General features: G+C 44.3%; 2 protein-coding genes across 6 annotated transcripts in view; one reads left to right on the top strand and one right to left on the bottom strand.

Moving 5' to 3' along the window:
* The window catches only part of BBS4 (Bardet-Biedl syndrome 4), a 57,849-nt gene extending 52,274 nt beyond the window's left edge, over positions 1-5,575 (bottom strand). The window contains exon 1 of one of the 3 annotated variants that reach the window (XM_055061994.2): positions 5,357-5,575. Coding sequence is in view for 2 of the 3 variants with exons in the window: in XM_072287034.1 (XP_072143135.1) it covers positions 3,534-3,615 (82 nt within the window). In the remaining variant the exon portion in view is untranslated. Of the gene's footprint in view, positions 1-3,533; positions 3,778-5,356 lie in introns of those variants that run through there. The other 2 variants (XM_072287034.1, XM_072287038.1) reach the window with 2 other exon arrangements.
* Positions 5,576-7,718: 2,143 nt separating this feature from the next.
* The window catches only part of csul (protein arginine N-methyltransferase 5), a 102,115-nt gene continuing 87,392 nt past the window's right edge, over positions 7,719-22,441 (top strand). For 2 of the 3 annotated variants that reach the window (XM_050193856.3, XM_050193855.3), the window contains exons 1-3: positions 7,719-7,850; positions 11,389-11,507; positions 14,481-14,566. In XM_050193856.3, the coding sequence (XP_050049813.1) occupies positions 7,762-7,850; positions 11,389-11,507; positions 14,481-14,566 (294 nt within the window). In that variant the 5' untranslated portion in view covers positions 7,719-7,761. Of the gene's footprint in view, positions 7,851-8,352; positions 8,480-11,388; positions 11,508-14,480; positions 14,567-22,441 lie in introns of those variants that run through there. The other variant, XM_072287029.1, reaches the window with a different exon arrangement.

Genomic DNA, 22,441 nt, shown 5'->3' with positions numbered 1-22,441 from the left:
TCAAGGCAGCGCCGAACCTCTCCGTCTTCTGGCGGTGGTTCAAAATCTTGGGCATCCATTGCGCACACAAGAGCCGATAACCGAGATGTTCATGAATTATGGTGTGAGCCGAACCGTGACTGATGTTCACATGCCCTGCCAATTCATCGATGCTTATCCGCCGTTCTTGTCTAATCAGCCTTTGCAATTGTGTTGGGGATGATTGCACGCGGGCTTTGGCCTGGCCATGGATCGTCTTTGCAACTTTCACGTCCTTCTTTGAACCATTTGCTCCAACGCTTCACAGTGACCAATGAAACGGAATGTTCAACGCACACGGCAGCCATACGGCGACTAATTTCTTTTTCGGAAACATCTTAATCTGTCAAAAAGCTCACGACACCACGCTGTTCAACTTTTGGAGTGTCCATTATGTCACGCAACCATGCTCAACCAAGTGTATGAAAGCATTAAAAAACCTTTATCATCCCACCTGCGTGTCCCTTTTGTAAATAAGAGATGCCTCTGTGCCACGCACATGCCTCGCAGATAATGAACCGAACCATTATTGTACAGGGTGGATTGGCTCACTTTCATTTGCTCGCCTTCGTACATTAGAAATGCGAAGATACAATGGAATATACAAATGCGAAGATACAGCTTGATAAAGGGCAAGAAAGTGTCACTGGAAACAAAGTTCACGGCACGTATATACAAAACCTTGCAATAAGATATTTAAATATACGTATAAGTCTCCGATAACTACGTATCTAAGAAAAAGTCACTATGTATGATGCGTCAAACAAGGCAAATAAACATGTTGCGCAACCACAGATTAACAGATCACAGCCCCCCTCCCTCCACTCCATCCGATGTATCGCGTGCGACGGAAGGCGGCGCGCTTCCTCCCCGCTTTTCTTCCTTGCGTTCACAAGACTGAGCCACCATCGCCAGCTCACTAAACGGCTCACCCATGCCACTCCCACCCACCCCCTTTCACTCGCACATACAGCATGCGGCGCGCGGTCACGATGTTACCGCCCTTGGACTTTATACGGAACATGAGGGCGACGGCAGGAATGCGCCTGGAGTGTCCATATAATTGCTATTACAAAATATTGTCACAGTCGGTAATGTGGGAAGAAGAGGACGATGATGGTGGCCTTGGAGACGACGAAGAAGAGTTTAACATCATCGCTGCTCTACGCTTGTTGGCTCAACCATTAGATGCCATCTGTAAATAGACGCACGCTTCTTCCTTCTCGTAACAATATAATAAGAATATCCGGCAAGTGAAACGTTCCGTGGCCCGTTACTTTCCGCAAAAGAAGTAACAAAATCGTACTTTCACCCTGCGACAATTCGATGCTCCGCAACTATGTCTTTTTTTTTCTTTTGTGCTGCGGGGGCCACCGAAATGAAATAAAGGAAAGGAAGGCATGTTGGCTACAATCGAATGCCTACTTTGGGCACCTAGTGGGGCTACCGAAGGAATATCGAAGAAAACGTGAGACGCTTGCTCCACAGAGAACCATACTCATACTGCTCGGTATCCTACACCGGCGAGACAAGGCTTTCCGGAGAGGTTGCGTTTAAGCGAACGCGTTGCAATACGTCGAGTTCTGTTACGGCTGGCGTCTAGCACCCCGTGCAGAAAGGACTTTCACCCACCATGCCTCGTCGAAATGAAGCGTGACTTCCTAATTCGCCATGGTCATCTCGGGTGTCTGCCGGTCTGGCGCAAGCCCCGCAGTGTATACAGGCATCTTTTGTGTGTGTGCGACTTTGGAGGGACCCTTTCCTCGAACTGTCAAGCTCTACAGGGGATCTTCCGCGAAACAGCAACGCCCAAAAAAGGACAAACGTCTGCAATTCCCGGCTTGGTATAACCGGAGGCGGGACGCCCTCCTCCTTGCAGCAGACCCGGTATAACCAGAGGCTCGGTATAACCGCAGGAGGAGGGGCCCTCTTTCCGCGAATCAGACTCTGTGCCGGTCACGTGACGTCGACGGAAGCAAGATCCCTCCCACGATTGTAGAGAGCCTATTTAAGGGGCTCCGAAATGTACTTTTTTAGAACACTTCATTCTCTTATCATCTTTCATCAACCTTTGAATAAACCGTGCAAGTTTCGCACTAGAAATCGTCTCGTCCTTGCCCGGTCGCCATGGTCTACCGGCTGCCTGCAGCCCGCCGACAACGCCACGATACCCAATAGTAACGTCGGTCGAGCTTCGATAGGCAGGCGTCGCTACAGCTCGGCAGCAGTACGATACGCTACCCTGGAGTACGCAACAGTCCCCACAGTGATGGCGGCGAGCGACCATTGTTTCTTTTTCTCGTCTGCTAGCCAGAAGTCCAAAACTCTGGCAGGCCAAAATCTATCGGCCAGAGAAAAACGAACGCGCACCGAAGTGAACCGTGCGTTGGTCGGGGCAACACGAGCAAAGCGCATGGGCTCTGGCTGGCTCTGGCAGCCCGCGGGTAGCGAGAAAAAGAAAACTGATGAGGCTCAATGTGTGCTCGCGATTAAAATTCAAAGTAAAAAAATAAAGAAGAACGTAGTTGCCTTTGCTGGCATCAGTGTCTTGGCATGGTTCCTTTGGTACAGGTGAAAAAAAAAATGACGGCACAAATGAACCACCACAACGCTTCGTCTCATCGGACCTCGCTCATAGAATAAAGAACCAACTGCCTCGCTGCGTGCTTTGTCAACTTGTCTGATAGTGTGTTGATTTGGCTTGTCTCGTTGTATGGTCCGATGTACGACTTTAGAAAAGTCAATGCACCTTTGGCGTCAAATCTTTACAACAGCATTAAACCCACAAAATTCCAGAATTGAAAATCTAAAGCACGACTTTGGAAATGTCAGTGCACCTTTCGAATGAAAAGTTTGCGAGAACTTTATGCCCATAAAGTTTCAGAATTGAAATCCAAGCGCTGGACATGGCCTCCGCGAGATGCCGCGACCAAGCCTGCACGCCATCAAAACGCCTTTGAGACCTCCTTGCGTTAAGATATGACTCCCGGTGCATGGGCGTTGCCGCGAAATTCAGCGCGAGTTTGCAATGTTCGTGCTAAAATGTCTTTTCGAGCGTGAAAAGGACATTCTAGACAAAACAACATCGAGCATGATTTCCGGCGCCGGGGGTTGTTTTGGTCGGTGGCGCATGACAGCACGAAAAAATTTCGGGGGGGGGGGGGGGGGGGCTGAAGCCTTATAAGCTCCACCCCCCTGGCTACGGGTACTGCATGCACACATCCGTGCTCCATGCATATCGCGATGCATCCACAGTCTTTTAATTCGCTTGCACGACAAGCTTTGGCATGCGAACTCTTGCGCATTAAGTGCAGCTACAGACATCAAGGCATCGAATTTTTTATTGATATTTATTATTATAAATTGATTATTAGTGATATTAACATGCCGATTTCAACAGATCGAAAAGCGTAGACGGGCTCTCGAAACAAAGAAACGCAGCCTTAGGTGCTTTCCTTCCAAATTAACGCTACAAAAGATAGGCTCTAATAGCGTAAATAATCCGTGCGACTTACGTGTAAATGTGGAGGTCCATAGGAGGCGAAAATTCGCAGGATGGAAATGTCCGTTTCTCGCGAACAGGAAGCGCAGCGCCATAGAAACTGTGTGAAGCTGCGCCGATTAAAGCCCCTTGATAATTTGAAAGCAGCGACACTCTCCTCCTCGCGGCGCTTTCCTCCTCGATTCTCCTCGCCCGCCAGCTGCGCACGGCACGCTTTTTCTCCTGGGCTCCAGCGGACGGACCACAGCATTCTATGGAGGCGTGTTATTTTGGGCCAGTTGCGCGCCCCAGTGGTGTTGGAAATTTTGAGAAATGTTTATAACAGCATCGATAATGCGGAAGGCAACGTTTATGAGGAGGCTGGTATTTTCTTAAAACCGTATGAACGGCGTATATTGATGTAATAGGAGCGTTCAGGCGAGTTCTATACTCCGAACAATTTTTCTGCCACATGATGAGAGGCTTTACATTGTGCGTCTGATGTAGTATTGCTTGTTGCACATCCCTTTGTGTCTGGCTTATTAAGCAAAAGCCTTATATCTCTCTTTCAAGGTCGCGTTGTGAGCTACAGAAGATATCACGTGGCCGAAGGAAGGCCGGAAGCGAACCAAAGCATGTGCAGTCGTGTATAAGAGATGATTGCTGATTAGCAAAGTAATGATTGATTAGTTATTGGATTAAGATGAATTAAGGGGGATTAAGGTGTATTAAAGTCGATGAAGGTGGATTAGCGCGAATGAAGGGGGATTAAGGTGCATTAGGAAGGATTGTGGTGGATTAAGGTCATTAAAGTGAATGAAGAAGGATTAAGGTTGATTAAGGAGTATTGAGGTCATTACGGAGGATTAGGGTGGATGACGGTCGATGGAGATGGATTAGGGTGGATTAAGGATGATTATGGTGTGCTAGGGTGGATTAAAGTGAATTAAGGAGGATTAAGGTCAGTGAAGGAGTATGAAGGTGAATTAAGATGGATTAAGGTACATTAAGGACGATTAAGGTAGATGAAGGATTAGAACGATTAAGGTTTATTACAGTAGCCTTTACAAGCATATATAATGCTCCTAATTAAAACTTAATCCACCATAATCGGACTTGATACTCCTTCATCAAGCCTATATATATATATATATATATATATATATATATATATATATAATTCGCCTTAATCCAGCCTAATCCAGCTTAATGGTCCTTCATCCACCTTAATTCAATCACTAATGATTCATTAGTTAACTTGGCTAATTAATTCTCTTATGCAGGGGTGCACATACTTTGGGTCGCCTCTGGCCTTCCTTGGGTCACGTGATATTTTCTGTTCACAATGCCACCTTGAAACAGATCTAAAGGCTTTCGCCTTAAAACTTAAAAAAAAAACGCAATGTGGACTAGCTAGCGCTCACCACCTGCAATACCACGGGTATACTTGCCACTAATTTTTTCAGGGCTTGCATTCATTGTATCTGACTGACGCTCAGATCAACGTAAGCTAGAAATAATAGCACCTCTACAAGCCGCTATTTCAGTTTTCAGTAAAACAGGCAGCGGATCCTATAACAATCGCGAAAAGTGCGATCGCGAGGCTGTATCTTCGCACATAATTGTTCTCAGCGGAAAGCAGAATCTATAGTGCTGCGTTTCCGACTGAATAACAACAGTTGGCGACGTGCGAGGTGCGGAGCCGTTGCAGAATATTAAGCATACTGAGGACAACCGCATTTTTACGCATCGTACAACTTGCCGCAATAAAAACGCTGGTGAGCAGACCGGAAGAATGAAAAAAAAAATGCAGCATTAGGGGATGATTTGCTACGAGCAATAAGAAAGACGCCTCACCTCGCAAACAACACTGTTCTTTGTCGAAACAAAGTTCTTTCGGCCAATGTTATGCAGCCACTGCTTCCAGCGCAAGCCGTCACGCTTTCCTTGTGGTATCATAAAAACGGCATAACCATCTTCAGGCTTCTTGCTGTAGTTATATGCGCAACAGCACGGCATAGCGCTAGAACATAGAGCAGGAAACACAGCTTACAACGTCCGCTACGCCGAGCTAAAGCGCCGAGCCAGCCGAGCTGAGAAAAATGGCGCGAACGAAGAAGAAAAACACAAGCAAAACGCAAGATCAGCGCGTTTCCAGAGGCAACGACAGGGAGACCAATCGTCGGCAGAAAAGCGGGGGCAAAACTGGGGTGGTATTCTGCAAGAGTCCACCTAGTGGACTGTCCATTTAGGCCGCTGCTGATTGGATGCAGCTGTAGGAGCGAGGAGGAGACGAGCGGCCCTAGCCAACCAGGAACGGCCGAAATGGACAGTCCACTAGGTGGACTTTTACAAGATACCTCCCCAGGTTGCCGCGGAGGGGACGCGCAAGGTGCGAGCAGGAGGCAAGGAGGTCGCGCGACGGCGGCAGAGTTCAAAGAGTGGCGGTACTTTCAAATTATCAAGGGACTTTAGCGCCTACCAAGCAGCCACTGAACGCTCCAATTCCCGCCAAAAGCTCCTCCGAACAGTCACCATCTACGCGCCCGCCTCATGCGGTTCCTTCCCCGTGAATGCTGCGTGACCCGACTGCTACAGACGGTTGAGGTGACGGCATGCGGCAGTCTTTATTCTTTCGCTCCCCGATTGCCTCCCGATTGTGCGCTCCAGGCGCAGAAGTCGGCGGCGGCAGGAGTCGACATATTTTCAGGCGCCGACTTGGCGGCGGCGGCGGCATCCTACATGATCGGCCCGCAGCTTCGCACCAGCGTGAAGCTGCCTCTGGCCAGCCAAAACTTTTGCGCTCGGCATTACGCAGCCCTACGCATCCGTGCCAGAATCCATGGTGGAGCCAGAGCCGACGGGGTCGGCAACATAGGTCGGCATTTTTTTATGGTCTAAGCTTCATGCCGACATGATCGGCTCCCAGTGATCCGCCGAGCACCGCCCAATGGTTGGCCCTCGGTCAATTTTTCTTCGGTTAGTATCATGAGGTCAAGAGGCAGTCCGGCCACCTTCGATATCTGCAGCCAAAAATCTAACACTAGACGGACCTAACGATCTTTCTTGATGGTCATCTGAAGCACATCCCAAAAAATATACTCCTTCCCAACAATGCAGGCACACATGACCTTTAGTTTCTGGTTTGATCTCATGCTCCCATTTTCTCTACGCCTCGCTCAATGCACGGGCGTTTCCCCGAGCTAGAGTTTACCTAAAAAGATGGCATATGACGCGCGCACAATAAGGATGGAAATGTTAAACATTGTCCTTTTCGCGCTTTGCCCTCGAGCTGCCGACCTTCGCGAACAGAGAGAAACGCGGATGTATTGTTCGTAGCACCGCGTCTTTCGAGCGTAAGTGAGACAAGTGGCCACCTGAACGTTTGAAACACTTCCGCTTCGTGCAGTAGCAAGCTTCTGGGATTTTTGAAAGTCCCGTATAACCTCGGTCAGTATTTCGGCTCTAATGGTTAGGGCTGCAGCAAAATTTTGCGCATGGTAGTTGGGGGAGGAGATGGGGCAGGAATTCCGCAAGGGGGGCGCGCCTTTTCTTTGGCTACGTCGCTAGAACACTGGATCGTGGTTCTGCGCGCTGCAGTGCATCACCAACGTGCCTCCTTTTGTGCTGCGTAGAGGTCTTTGCCCACCGCGCAGATGTAAACGGTGACAGTTACAACCAAATATTTTGCTCTAACAGGACTTTTTCAGGATTGTCTACAATTTTCTCATTTACACATTTGCTCTGAATATTTGAGTTCATAAAATAATTACGCAATTAGGCAAAATTCAACAAAAAGTCCAACTTGCTCGAAGTTAGCCAAATAACATTACCTCAGTGCTGTCGAGCTAGGTGCCCATTGCATATTTAAAAAAATTCGCACGTGTTACGTGGGACATATGACATACATGTGCACAAATATGGGTGTGTGATCGGTTGTGTTATTTTTCAAAATTTGCGCGTCAACTGATGACCTTTGCAATGGTTTGTATGTCTTCAGTGAAGTTTCGTTATTTTGAATCTGATGAATTGTCGGACTAGTTGGGGCTACGGCATCGTGTATCAGTAACGCACAACAATTAAACGTTTTAATCGTAAAACACGCCGGCCTCGCGACAGTTCAGAAGTTCGGTGCCTGACGCTATGCACGCGCCTCTTTTCTCTTTCTGTAGACGGGCGCTACAGTCAAACTCGGCGCGCGCGCGCGCGCGCACATATATGTTCCACACCATGTTCCACACGCATCCCCGGCTAGTTTAAACATGGCGGCGCGGGGCAATGTGTCCTGTGGAATAGACCTACACTTTGCAGCGGACTTGCCAGAAGCGATAATTTCTGCCGGAAATGCCGGGTTAGTACTTGATAATCTCAATGTAACGTGCTTTGTGATTGGTTCTGAACGAGATCGCTTTTGTAGAAGTGTTGTCAAATGTTGAGAAGCTGCCAAAAAAATGTTATGTTTCGCCGACCTTTCGCCCCACGTGTGTAATCCATTCTCGGATCGGGCTTGCCCTTGCTGTGCTCACATTGCACATCCAGACAGAAAGATTGCTAATGCTAACTTCTAGAGTCTCTCGACGTAATATTGGCATTATTTTTTTAGTTGTGTAGCACTTGGTGGCGCCTATACTACCCTCGCCGAACGTCTTCGGGCTTCTCTGGGCTTCAAGAGAGCCGCTGCTGGGCTATGTGGTCGTACCAATACCTCCTTGATAGGGCTCGTTTGGGGCACCTTGCTTTCCATAGCTGAGTTTTTGATCATTGAGGCCATAGTACGAGATCCATTTCACAAACCGGAGTCTGTTAACGCGCACTAGACTGTCAATTTATTTCGCTTAGTCTTCGCTTATGACAGTTGTTGTTTGACGCTGTTTTTCGCTGTGTTTACTGTGGGATAGCACACTGTGACAATGTATTTGTATTTAAACATCTGCAGTCTACATTCGCTGATGAATGTGCGGCACTGAGCGGCTTCGAAAAGTGCGTGTTGCAAATGTTTTCGCTACTTTCTGTATATGAAGTCTTGGTTGATTATTAACGCCTTGTGCCATTGCACACACAATAATTTATCAGATGCATAGCCCTTAGTCAGTCTTGTTCATTCATTGTGTAGTCGGGCACACTCACGCCAATTATGTATTGCACACTTGTTTGTATGCTGGAAGTAATCGTTATACTGTAATAATCGTAATACTGGGCGAGTAATTATAACAGAGCTGTTTAGAATAATGTCACCATCACTACTAGAAGTTGGAGACAGAGATTTATCTGTATATGTAAAAAAAAAAAAAAAAACTGTCATTCGATGTTATGTCACCCAGTATGTTCAATTATGAACAGGTCAAGGTTTATTAACTCATGTGTTACCTTTTCAACATGCTGCACTTGTAGACAGCTGCCATAACACGAAATTATGTAGGATAGTACATTCCGTGCACCTCTCCTGTGATTATGCCTGAAGGACAAGGTACTTGGAAAGCATTTTCCAAGCCTGACAGTGTTTCAGGATAAATTCCGATGCTTTTTTTCCACCTTTTTAATGACGGCTATTATTTTTCACAGATCTGTCTCCATTTGCAGGATCTCTCAATTTGTTAAGTTTTCATCCTGTCATCAACTTTTTGCTTTGACGCTGTCTCATGCTTGGCTCTGCAGTGGTCTTGTACATTTTTCTAGCTCACAGTGTGTTCCATTTTTCTTGTAAAGTAGTGGGAATATTATGCAAGCTTTGTGAGCAGTGTTAGAATTCATGACAGGGGTTAAGGTGCTGTACATATTGATGTGAAGATGCTGTCCAGTATTTACTTGCGGCTGTGGCTGTTGACATTCTGCTGCTGAGCACAAGGTTGTGGGTTTGATTTACCAATGTGGTGGCCGCATTTCGATACGAGTGGAAAGGAAAAAACACTAGGTACCCTGCTTTCGGTGTATGTTAAAGAATCCCGGGTGGTCAAAATTAATCTGGAGCTTCCCATTATGGTAACTCTTAGAGCCTGCGAGTTGCTATAGCAACATAGTAACATGGAATGAAAGCTGCATGCACAACTGATGTCGCAGGGCATGTTTGATTTGTTTAAGCTTATTTTTAAGACAAAGCTTTCTATGCCTACCTGCCCGGGCTTGGTGTGGCTGCTACTGCTGGCTGGGTGTGGGTGTGTATGTATGTATGTATGTATGTATGTATGTATATATATATATATATATATATATTTAGGCTTAATGTTAAGAGACAGAAAGAGAGCAGTTTGGATCGGAGAACAAACGGGTATAGCCGATATTCTAATTGACAGTAAGAGAAAGAAATGGAGCTGGGCAGGTCATGTAATGCATAGGTTAGGTAACCGGTGGACCATTAGGGTTACAGAATAAGTGCCAAGAGAAGGCAAGCACAGTCGAGGATGGCAGAAGACTAGGTGGGGCGATGAAATTGGGAAATTCATGGGCGCTAGTAGGAATCGGTTGGCGCAGGACAGGGGCAATTGGAGATCGCAGGGAGAGGCCTTCGTCCTGCAGTGGACATAAAATAGGCTGCTGCTGATGATGATATGTCCGCAGAATGCCAGCTCCAGCAAGTGATCTTATATTAGCCATGTATGCTAGTCGACAAAGTAAAGCCAGAGAGTGCATCTCTATTCTGCCTAATAAAGAGCTAAATTCCCACATAGCACATGAACAGGCTCATAGGTATCTCTAAAGCGCACATACCTCTTAATGGAATAGAGCTTTATATTCAATGGCTTTGATTTTTTTTTATTTAGCCATTGACTGTGTGCTCATTGTCCAGTATGAGCATGCACCGCTTTGACACAGGAGGTACATAATCCTTAAATACAGTTAGATATGTGTCTTCCTTCTCTGTGTATACACCTATCATCACCACTCTTCCCTCAACAAGCATCATACATTGCCTTTGTCCTCCTGACATTGCTCCGTAGACATATCACTGTGCATCCACCTCATTGGTGTTTGCATTTCAGCATAGCTTGTGAATAGTGTAGTGGATAAATGTTAAAATTGCATGAGATTGTAACCTTTGTGGTGCATTAGGCATAAACATTGCATGAGATTACGCATTGCATAGAATGAATATGAACAATTGGATGCATCGCCATTAGTTCTATATACTTGTGAACAACTTTCTCTGGCAATGAAGGGAAAGCTACGGAGGCAAAGTGCACTCGAAGAACAGCACTTACTGTACTTCCTAAGTCTTATTAGAATTATCTTAAGCTGGGGAACAGGAAACAAACATTGTATGGCTTAACCACTAATTGTGAAGTATGACCCATATTTTTGCTTGTTTCTTTTGCATGTGTCAAAATGTAAAATCATCACATGTGTAAGCTATGCTGATTCAGTATCTACTCCAAGAAACTGAAAGTGGTGTTAAACTGTGCCAGACTACTTGATGCATTAACACTTGTGCAGAAGCTCTGCCCCTGTAGCTTCTGCTTCATTGCCGCAGAAAGTTGTCCATGAGCATAGCAATTAGCTGTTTCACAGATCTGCATAATTTTTTTTAAACAAGAACTTTGAAGTCCTTGTACAAGAACTTTTGTGTTAACAGAAAATTGAGAAGAAAAGAGATAAAACATGCATATTTTCATAAATATAATGCATACATGGATTGTGTTTGATTTTGTCAACATGTGAAATGCTTTTTGCTGAAATCCAGTGTAAGGTGAAAAAATACTTATCACTACCTTGGACAATACTGTTATGAGTAGATTTTGTTTAGCAAAGTTGCCTAAGTAAAAGTTTTGATAGAAAAATAATGTGTTTTTGTGGAGCCATATTCAGGTTACTGATCTTTTTCTTTTTTCCGAGTTGTGATGTATTTTGATAATAGATCACACTACTCGTGTTTTCTTTGCTTTTTTGGCCATTAGGTACAAATTTGTGACAGTGGACATCAGCCATCCACGATCACGGCAAGAATGTCTCCTGCCCAATCCCAAGTCAACCCCTATGCCTTTTTCACGTTCAGACCTTGTATTACCATCACAAGGTTAGTGTTATAATCTTTATTTTCCTGCTGGATTAAGTAAGGACACACCAAGGTGCATAGGCAGAAAGTTTTCATTTTTTGGAGGGGCTGGGGCCCGACCAGCTTTCCCAACCTATATATATATATATATATATATATATATATATATATATTTCTTGCACTTGAAGAAACTTCGTGTGACCTGGAAGAGCTGTTCATTGAAGTGATGGCCTTATATGAAAATTTACAAGACCTCATAGTAGGAGACAGTTCAAGTTTACATCCTGAGTTCTTTCCGACCACCAAGAAGCTGGTGTCTCTCAGTGGCGTAATCTTCCTTTGTGTAATTGTCGTATGCTTCGCTATCACTAATACTGCTTCGCCTTTCCTGCAGCCTCTCTCTGTCTCTTTTTCTTTTTCTGCGAGTCCAAGTATAAGCACTTCTGCGCATGACTGCTGTTGATTCTGATTTCGAGTGAATCCGGCTTGGCCTCATTTCGGTTACTGAGGGAATTATACAGGGTGCCCCAACTATCATGCATCAAGACTGAAAAAAAGAGCAGGCGCGTTACTCGAAGAAAATTTAATGCATATTGTTTCCAGTACAGTGGAGTAGCTGCCAGTAATTCCTTCGTTACTAAGATTTAATTTGGCAATTGCAATGAATTATCTAATTCGAGAAGTACTGTCCTAATTGTCAAAGTGTCAATGAGGCATTTGTAGGCACCCTGAAATGACATCTAACTGCTGTGTTTTCAGCGACATATGAATGGCGTGCAATTTTTTCTGACTGGCAAGTAAACCTCATGAAATATGAAAAATATCACGTGACTACACTCCCACCCACATCATAAAGCAGCACCCTGAAATAAGCTGATTGAAGGCAACTGCATTGTATGTCGCGAACCTGAAGAGACAGCGCATCACCTTGATAATGGTACGGAAGGAGCACCAACAGCAGGTTTCGTGGCTTTGCAACTATTCCTCCCTCTCTACGTCACACTTATTATCCGTCTCTCAAGGCCGACTGATCATATTGATAACAAAAGACCCATGATAATGCGACCGAAGCACCGCTCTGATCACACACGAAGCACGAAAAGCAATGTAATAGGTATAGCATGTTTCTAAATCCTGGCTTTGCTCGCACCGCATTGAGAAAGTGCACGCGCAGCTATATTTCGTGCCAGACACTTTCTTCGAACCAAAGCCAAATTAGTGATGGTTTAGTTTTCATGGAAGTATATACGTGCTGCAAAAACAGGTTCATGTCATAAAATAAAAGCGAAATAAACAGACCGGGAAGCGATCCACGTGTTCAGAAAAGGAAAAACCGATGCGTTCAAAAAAGCAAATAACCACTTCTAAATGAGCCAAATTGGCAATTGGGACACCTGCACAAAAAAAAAAGGAAAATACATTGTGTGTCCTTATTCGTAAGCGCCGTTGAACACCAGATGATGCCTAGAGAATGTCGAATAGGTTTCCTTCTACAACTACGCAGTACCGAGTCCGCTTTATCACATCTTTGGTGACTTTCTTGATGACCGGCGCTTGAATTCTATGGCAGAGAGAGAGAGAGACCAATTTAGGAAGCATTTTCTTAGGCATTGGTTATCAAACAAAGGTCTGAAATGTGACCTAGAGTGGTGTTGCCACTGCCAGTGTTGTTTGACTGTCCTTTAGTGGCAGCTTTCTACAGTGAATGGTGGCTTGTTGAATGATGGGACCGCTTTTGGGGAATTGAAGCGCAAACAGCTTGTGGAAAACACTCTAACTCTGCTCCTTTTGGCAGCATTTACAGGGTACCGATGTAGTTGAGACCACAGCTTCTTATAGAGACATTCACTGTCATTCTCCCTCACTAGGCGCTTAGCTTCATGTTCATCAACCCATCTGTTACCTGTCTAGCGCACTTATTCCAGGGTACACAGCAGCAGATGAAAGTGCATGCAGTCGTAGCTTCCTTAGACACCGCCAACAGTGAATTAGAGATTGCCACATCCCTCGGTTTGGGTGTGGAAAAAAACCAAAAAGCTTCTAATGACTGTTATCTGTGACAAAGGGGAAAAAGTGCTGCCAGTGGTCAGGCACCACTCCAGTAGTTGAGTTTCTCCAGCAGGTGCAGGCAACTGTGAGTGGTAGGAGGAAGAAAGAAAGGGTGAGGGATGACCATGAGTTGAAGCCCTGAAAAGCCAATGATGGCCATTGTGAAGCAGTTTTAGGTGGCAGAGTATAAACAGGATATCTGTGCATGAGGACACGAGGCACCAATCCTAAGTGATAGATTTACTTCTTTCATCGTGGCCTGTGCAACCCAAGAGTGGATGGCTGTAAACTTTTGCAGCCATGTCATCTCCAACGTGGCTTCTTTGTTCACAATATTTAAACCTGCAATTTTAAACACTGCTATTTATGCAAGCTGTCGCTCAGAGGTAGACAACAGACTGCCACACAATGCTAAAAACTTTCAAAGGCTGCTGTTGTGGTTGCACTGGCCAGTAACGTTAACAAGCACCATCTGGTCCAAGTATATAACAATTTTAGGAGTCAAATTCAGCCATTCTTTTTACAGAAGGAACAGGAAAAAAAGTTGTTTAAGAAGTTATGAAACTTGAAGAGCCTCTTTGTTCTCAAAAAGAAAAGTGTTGACACACATGCTATACACTCACTGTTCAAACTATTTGCTACATTCATAATCAAAAGTTCAATACTGATCTAAGGTAATTTGTTGATAGATAATAGCCAGCCCTCCTCCTTTTGCTTCACTACATACCATGTGTAACTTTAAGGTGTTGGTCCAAATTACCTGGGCACCTTATAAAATGTCATGCAACTGATTTTCTACATGTAGATGTCACTTTCTCTTTTGCATGATGTCTCTTGTTTAATAGGAAATGTTGAACTACAAAATAAAGTATGGCCTACTGTCAGCACAGTGGTGGCATTGCATTCTTGATATCACATTAGCATCATATTACCTATCTATTTCAGATTGGAGCTCTTTGGTGACCCTCAGGGTTTCTAAATGGATTGATGTGGATTCACCTGTTGAATCCTTCAGGAAAACGTGCGAGAAGGTAAGCACATTATTTGCTGTTATGCATTTCTTTACAGACATGTGGTCCCTGTTTTTGTGAAGGCATGAATTCTTATGTGAAAAGTAAAATGGCCATTTACTGATGTGTGCTGTTATATTCCTTAAACCACCTGTGAATTTAAAAATATTTTTCTACAAAAGTACCTTTTGCCTTGATTCCTAACATTGTCCACCAGAGGGTTTCAAACTTCTTGGCCTTAGATACCCTCCCCAGTCTTCCCAAAAACATGCTATATTTTGTAGAAGTGAGAACAAAAGCTCACAAGTTATTGGATCATTCAAATAGGGTAATCGGTATGTGACTCTATGCCACTTAATCGTGATCTGCATGACGTCGTACTTCCAGATCGGAACTTCATTAAGTGCACCTTTTGTGATATTGATGTCCTTGTGTATTACAGGTGAATAGTATAATTCTACATGCCCGCATAGTCATCTTGTTGTCCACCATGTTGTGCATGACCATGTTTGTGGTTTCACCAGAAATTGGACATCATATACGTTAACATGGTGACTACATGAGTTCGACAAGAATAACCATTGTAGCACCACTGCTGCTCAGGGGAGGTTAGGAAGTTGCAAAGTGAGTTTTGTTGATGGTATGCACTGGAGAAGCCCAAATAATTTGGCAAAACGAAACGCACAGTACAGCACACTACGGTTTTATAGTGTGTCTAATTAAGAAAAAAATTCTTACTAGGATCTCGCAGCACACATGCATATTCAAGCTCAGACCTTACAAGTGTTTTATATACCGGGTGATCTATTTTAGTAAACTCACTGTGACAGGATATCAAGTGAATACCTATGTTCACACCATGCCGGATGCCAATGCCTAGTTGTTTGCATGTGCAGTCATGCAAACGGTGGCACGTTCTAATGATCGGGTTTGTCCATCCCGGTGCCCTGCTCCGAAACCTTTTGTGGGACTGTGCTTTGGTGGGTGTTTTAAAAGCCAATGCAAATGAAACCACAACTTTTGTGTTGCTACACATTCCTCTCCCAAAATAATTACACTGGACAGGAGATGCCACACTGTCATGAAAATACAATAAGAAAATTTTTCAGGCAAACTGTAAGTCAGGGCTCCACTATACGTGTGGTAATATGCCTTATAGAAAAGTTTGTTTGTTAATCTTTCAAAACTCTAAAGGTCAACACGTAAGCTTTTTGGAGGAAAGATCTATACACTAAGGGATGTGTGGCCTTGCTGCTATGTGCCAGTGCATGCAGTACATAAATTATGTCAAGGAACAAGGATGAACTTTTGTTAGCTCTCATACCCCCATATTCAGAAATGTAACTTAAGTTGAAGCCCATGCTTGACTAATTTAAATGACGCCTGGCGTTAACGGGCCCAAAGAGGCTCACTGCGTTTCGTTCGGCGCGTTCACGACAGGCATCACTTAGATCAAGTCAAGCATGGGCTTCAACTTAAGTTGAATTTCTGAATACAGGGGTTAGTGATCCTTGCCTGGGCAGCAAAAAGAAAACCTGCAGACATAGCCACCTGTGGCTCTAGTCTGCACTCTCCTTTCTGGACACAGCGTACATGCTGTTACAGCAATACTATTTGCACTAGAGCTTAGCCAAGTCTGCATGCAGTAGGTGTTTAATCAGTTGCTGTGCAATCATGTATGTAAGAATCCATCCAGGTTGTTATTTGTGCTTGTGAACATGTACTTTTCTGACATGCGTAGGGTACCTCAATGCCCAGCGCCGCTTTCAGGGTGGGGACAATCACGCTTTTCGGCGCCATCTTGGTTCTTTCCAATATGGAGGCGCTGGGTGTGTGGTGGCTGCAGATTAGCCATTGGGCAGAAAGGGCAGGCAGACGTGCTAAGGGCGACACCGCTGCAATTTAAATGCAGATTTTCTGCTTTACCATCTGATAAGCAGTTTCCTTGCATAAATTGCTCGTTTCAAAAGAGGTTGGTCGACACTTTTCGCGAGTATCACAACCTGAAGGTGGCATAATTTGTTTGCGAGGTTACCCCCTTTTTTATTTACTCATTTCACTCGTAAACGTCCCACGAATATTACTGGAATTCCACACTTGGCTGAAATTTTCAGTGTGAAGCTCTTTTAACAGTAATCTTGTTTATTATGGTTTTCCCGTAATATTTATGAAAGTAAAAGAAAAATTAGGAGACCTCGTGTGAGCAGGCCTGCAGCAGTTCAGGTGCCTACTAAAGAAGAAAAAATGCACTGAAAACAGTTTTCAACAAACACACTTTATAAGCTCTCAGTGAGGTTATCTAGCTAAAATGTGGTTGCCCTACTGCAGGCACGTATCTGCTACAGCCTTGCTAGCATAACACTCAGCTGGCTTTTCAGGAGTGTTAAGCCATTGCAGATGCATGTGGAGACGTGTGGATACAAATAACAATAACATCTTCCATCACATCAATGGTCGTGGGTGGTATTGGCTGACGTGGAGGCTTTCTATGGCTGGGCCGAGCTGCAAAAATTAAAAATAGTAATAATTCTAACGTTCTTGAAGTGATTCACTTAAACGCATATGTAAAGAGACGGGTGTTGTCCCCCATTTTAATCTCCTCCGCCCTAGCATCTTCTTCCTCCTCTTCTTATCCCTCTTCATCGTCTTCTGTGACTCTTATGGAGCAGACCGCTTCACTCCTCCGGACTTCATTGTTCACATCTCCTGGTGTAATTGAACACATTGCTGATGGAGGCGTACTCTGTTTGCCCAGAGTCTCCCAAGTACCAGATGGTCTTAGGATACCACGCTGCGAGGCAGTCTTGATTACTTGAAAGGGTCCATAAAACTTGTAATCAGAAATGCCACTGCCTTTCCATACTAAAACGCGGTCACCGGGTTGTATGTCCGGTATGTCGCTGCTGCGTCTTCTGTCAAAATTTCTCTTCGTTCAATCTTTATATGCCTCTTGTCGTTTCGCACTTTTCTTGCTCTCAGAAAGCTTTAGGTTATTAAGAAGGCCTAGTTCGCGATCTGCTGAAAGTATGGGCACAGTCCCTGAAGCAGAGAAAAAAGGGCTGCATCCAAGACCACTCGTGCAAGAACGGTTGTGATATCTCACAGCGGCTTCGAGGCAGCACTTCCAGCCACCTGCAAAGTTCGGGTACATTTTTATGTACTGTTTTGTGTCTCGTATAGCACGTTCGGCAAGGCCATTAGCAGCTGGGTGATATAGTGAACAAAACTTGATTGTCATTCCTTTATCTCCCGCCCACTTTGCAAGCTTTTTGATCCGAAAGGCAGGTCCATTATCACCCACTAAGGTCATTGTGTCTCGAAAACACCCAGCCTTAAGAAGAGTGATGACGCTGTTGGTGTCTTCCTTTCCTGCCCTGGCCATAACCATCCTTGTACATTCATCGATAGCCAGCATGAAAGCTTGTGTTTTCCTGATGCCTTCCCCTTTCTTTTTGAGCTCCGCGAAATCCAAATGAACAACTTCAAATGGTATACTTGAGTGCTCTGTGGTTATCATTATATCTGTGGGCTGCCTGAACTTGACTTTATTCGTCTGCCACAGATGGCACGTTCGGATGTAGGCTCTGGTATCATCCTTCATACCTGGCCACGTAAATCTCTTGAGCAGTTTATTGTATGTGCACCAGGAACCATCATGCCCTCCGGATTCTGGGGTGTCATGGTAGAGGTGCAGTATTTTGGGAGTCATTGTGTCAGGAACACGATATTTGCCATAGATAAACTTCATTTCTTCGGCGCCCTCCCAAAGGTTCATGTGATAAATTTCTTGAGGGTAGTCAAATGTGTCTGTACCAGCAACCTGGACAGTGCATCAGCGTTGGTGAGGAGAAGACCGGGGCGATGGGAAATGACGAAATCAGACTGTTGGAGATAATTTACCCATCTAGCGATGCGTCCTCTTGGTTGTGTCATGCCAAGGTGAGTCAGTGTCAGTACGATCCGTGAAAAGGGTGAATTTTGCACCTTCTAGGTAAGTTGGAAAATACTGCACAGCTTTCAAGACTGCCAATGCTTCTTTTTAAGTTGTAGAGTAGTTGATTTCATCTGGCTTCAGTGTATAGCTGTAGTACCCGACTACATAATGCTTTTGGTGATTAGACTCCGATGATTTCTGGTAGAGAACGTCGCTGGTCGCATAATACGATGCATCTGTATACAGCACAAACGGCAAGGAGAAGTCTGGTATCTGTAGGATAGGGTCCGACGATATCTTTCTCACAAGTTCACCGTACGCAGTCTCATACTTGTCATCCCACTGGTAAGGTATATACCTTTCTGCGTCAAACGTGTGAGACATCTCGTCTTAATGGCATCATAGCCTTTGGTGAAGGACCTGAAATGACCTAGGGAAACACGCAGTGAGTGTGTATCAAAGGGCTTCACCAATTTTGAAATTCTTTCAACTGATTGCTGCTTTGTACTTTTCGTGGACCCATCAAAAACTCTTCCAAGGAACACCACCTTTTCTTGGAAAAGGGTACTTTTTTTTTTAAGTTCACTTTGAGATGTGCAAGACTCAGAGCATTCAAAACTTGTGAAAGATGTTTCTGATGTTCCTCCTTTGTTTTTGAATAAACAATGATATCATCAATGTAAATGTTGCAGAACGTGCCCAGGTATGGCTTCATTCATAATTTTCCGAAACCTTGCTGGGGAGTTCTTCCAGCCGAAGGGTAGTTGATTATACTCATATAAGTCGAATGGTGTAATGCAGGCAGTGTACTTTTTCATTTCTTCAGTCAATGGAATTTGCCAGAAGCCTTTGCAAAGGTCTAATCTTGAAAACCAACGACAACCACTGGTCTCGTCAATTATGTCATCAATCCTCGGCATTGGGTAAAGTATCAGCTCAGTTTGTTGATTAAGAGCTCGGTAATCCGTGCAAAGACGGAAAGTTGCGTCTTCTTTTGGAGCAATAGTTATAGGCGATGCAAATGGCGACACTGACGGTCGAATGATGCCAGCGTCCACCATCGCTTGTAGCTCTCTGCTTTCAACCATAGCTTCTTTTCTCATGACATATTATACGGAGTTCTTCTAACCACTGCTTTGTCTGCGAGGTTGAAAGGAACCGCGTGAGATTTTATCGCTGGTGGGTAAGCTCCCTTTGCAGGAAAGCTCTGGGAATGCCGTTTTTATGTCATCCTCACAGCAAATTTGTTTTAGGTGTCCAGGTACCTCTAGCTTGTGCTTTCTTGCTAAGTTGTCTTCAATCAAGACTTTGTCGTCCCAGTAGATGTTCATTTATAACTTTTTCATATCAGGGCGGGACAGCAGAAAGTCATAACTTACATCCGGCAACACTAATACATCTGTTTGAATGCTGTGACCTGGACATTCAAGAACTACACTTGCCCACTCATTATGTGAGCTCACAGTCCCATCGTATGTCCGGACGCGCAGGGCCCTGCCACTATGCAGGCAGCTGACATGCACTAGACTCTTATTTATTATGGACACAGAGGCTCTACTGTCCAGGAGTGCTTTCATTTCAATGCCATCGACCTTGACAGGGACGTGAAGCTAGCAAGTGGATACTACATACACACTATCATACATTTGAGGCTTTTCATTGACACTGGTTTGTTTCTGTGGCAACAATTGACGTATAGTCAGATCCTTCAGTGTGGCATGCTGACTACTCCCCTCGACACAGTCGGTAAGGGGATACGAACTTTCTTTTAGGTTATGTGTTGTGCTGGGTGGAGGAACCCTTTGTTGATAGGCGGTGAACCCATCTTTTTGTTGTGCTGGGTGGAGGAACCCTTTGTTGATAGGCGGTGAACCCATCTTTTGTGTTCAGCTCACTTGAATTAGGAATATCTCTTGTTCTGCAGGCCTCTAGTTTTTGCATCAATTCCGTTGTTGGTAAGATCAATTGTATGCACTGCAGGAGGTCTTCAAATGTCACTGATGCTTTTATCTGAACTTGATTTCGTACATATACAGATAGCCCTTGTGTAATTAAAGCTGTAACAGCCGACGAGGTGAGCTTAGGTTCCGCTTCATACAACAAACAATGTTTTTCGAGTAAGTACTCTAGTAAAGAACCACACTGGTATGTAAAGTGTAGAGCCGCATCCCAACTTTCAACAGGGTTTTGATGGAAAGCTGCCAAAGAATTTCTTTTCCAATTGCTCCAGCAAGCTGGTAGCTTATCCAAAAACTGCATGTGTTACCACTTTCTAGTGGTGGCACCGAGGTAGCGACGCACATTCTGAATCTTCTCATCATCAGAGAGCCACCCGTTCTTCTCACATGCATACTTGTAAAACCAAGGCCAGTAGTTGGGACTCGCGGAGCTTTCCTAAAAATAAAAATGCTACCAAAGTATTAGGGTGAGAAGGAAACTTCCCTGAAATGTACATATCAGGTATACAAATGGTGGCGTCCCCAAGTATTTGTCCACCCACAAAGAGCATGTTATTTTTACAATGCACACACCAAGTTCCTTTCATACTGCTAGCACCAAAAGCTTGAGCAGGCTTATGCATTAACATACTAGGAAGAAGCATTTTCGTGCACAAGTACGTATCAGGTCTACATGAAGTTTCATAGCTTGAAGCATGCAATACCTTGCAGTGTATTCCACCTTGCCTTGACAACGTTTGCTCCAAAGAAGGCTGACAGGAAATAATATACATATCAGCATCTGTCTTATCATGTACATCTAAAAAGAACCTTGCTTAAGCTTCGAAGCTTGTGCAGCCTCACTATTTAATACACGAATTGATGGTGAAAAAATAGAGGACAGCACTTTTGAGAAAAAAGTCTGCTAACCATCAAGCAGAATCAATACATAACAACAATGAATGCACCACAAAAGCAGAAGCGACCCACAGAAATTCCTAAGGAACTGGCTATGATGAGCATGTGCCATGGGATTGTAAAGAAGAACAAGAACCCTTGCTAACAATATTTGGCTGTACTCTTGACCTAAAGGTTCAATACTGAGTTAATGAAATAGAGTAAGCAAATATTCGCTTCCATTGCGAAAACCCACGTGGAAGTTTCGTAAAGAGTCTTTATAGTAAGCAATGCACGCAGCATGTGGACATTGCAGGAGCAAAGTTTAAACGAGTGCAGTCTGCAGAAAATAAAAGCAATAAATTTGTGCCTGAACCATGTCCTGTATTGAATTAGTAGGAGAAGCAAGTAAAGAAAAACGCACACAACACATGACTGCACCTTTTAGAAGACTTTGCACAATGCCAAATATTTAAAAAAATTATATGCACATTTACGTACGCCTGTAGTCGAGTAGGCACCACATTACACTTGAGGAGCCGTTGTCCATCCTGACAATTTAATTCAAATTGAACCTGCTCAAAGTGGAGCTGTAGTAATGAAAAAACGAGAAGCAGTATGTTATTGAAAGACGAGCTGGATAACGAAAGCGAAGGCACTTTTCTCGCACACACCCAAGTCGACGAACAAATAAACCCCTCATGCTTACAAAAAGGTTACCCAAACTCAAAAAGGAAATGAGTTTACACCCCAACACTTCCAGCTCCAAAAAAAAAAAAAGAAGATCAATTCACACACATCTAGAATAAACCTACGCAATTGCAACAAGTCAAACACGGCGATCACACCATATTGCATTTTTATAATCACTACAATAGGCATGTGGACATATACATGCAGCTTCTCTGTGAAAATGAAAAGGATTACAGAGGGCCGTTATTCTTGACAAAATCATGATCCTGACCTCGCATGTCTTCGTTATGTCCGTCAGTGCTCAGTTGTCGCGTTTTTCTTGCGCTGCCCATTTCTTCCTTCGTTCAACGTTGCGGGGAAACCGAAACACCCGTTGCCCTTTTGTGCCCGATCCAGTGCACGGAGGAACACAACAGCCCTTCACGTTTTGTTAAC

Source organism: Dermacentor andersoni, chromosome 1 (genome assembly GCF_023375885.2).
Source record: "Dermacentor andersoni chromosome 1, qqDerAnde1_hic_scaffold, whole genome shotgun sequence".
Taxonomy (NCBI): Eukaryota; Metazoa; Arthropoda; class Arachnida; order Ixodida; family Ixodidae; genus Dermacentor; species Dermacentor andersoni.
The sequence above is the reverse complement of the archived record's forward strand: the minus strand, read 5'-3'. Positions and strand labels throughout refer to the sequence as shown.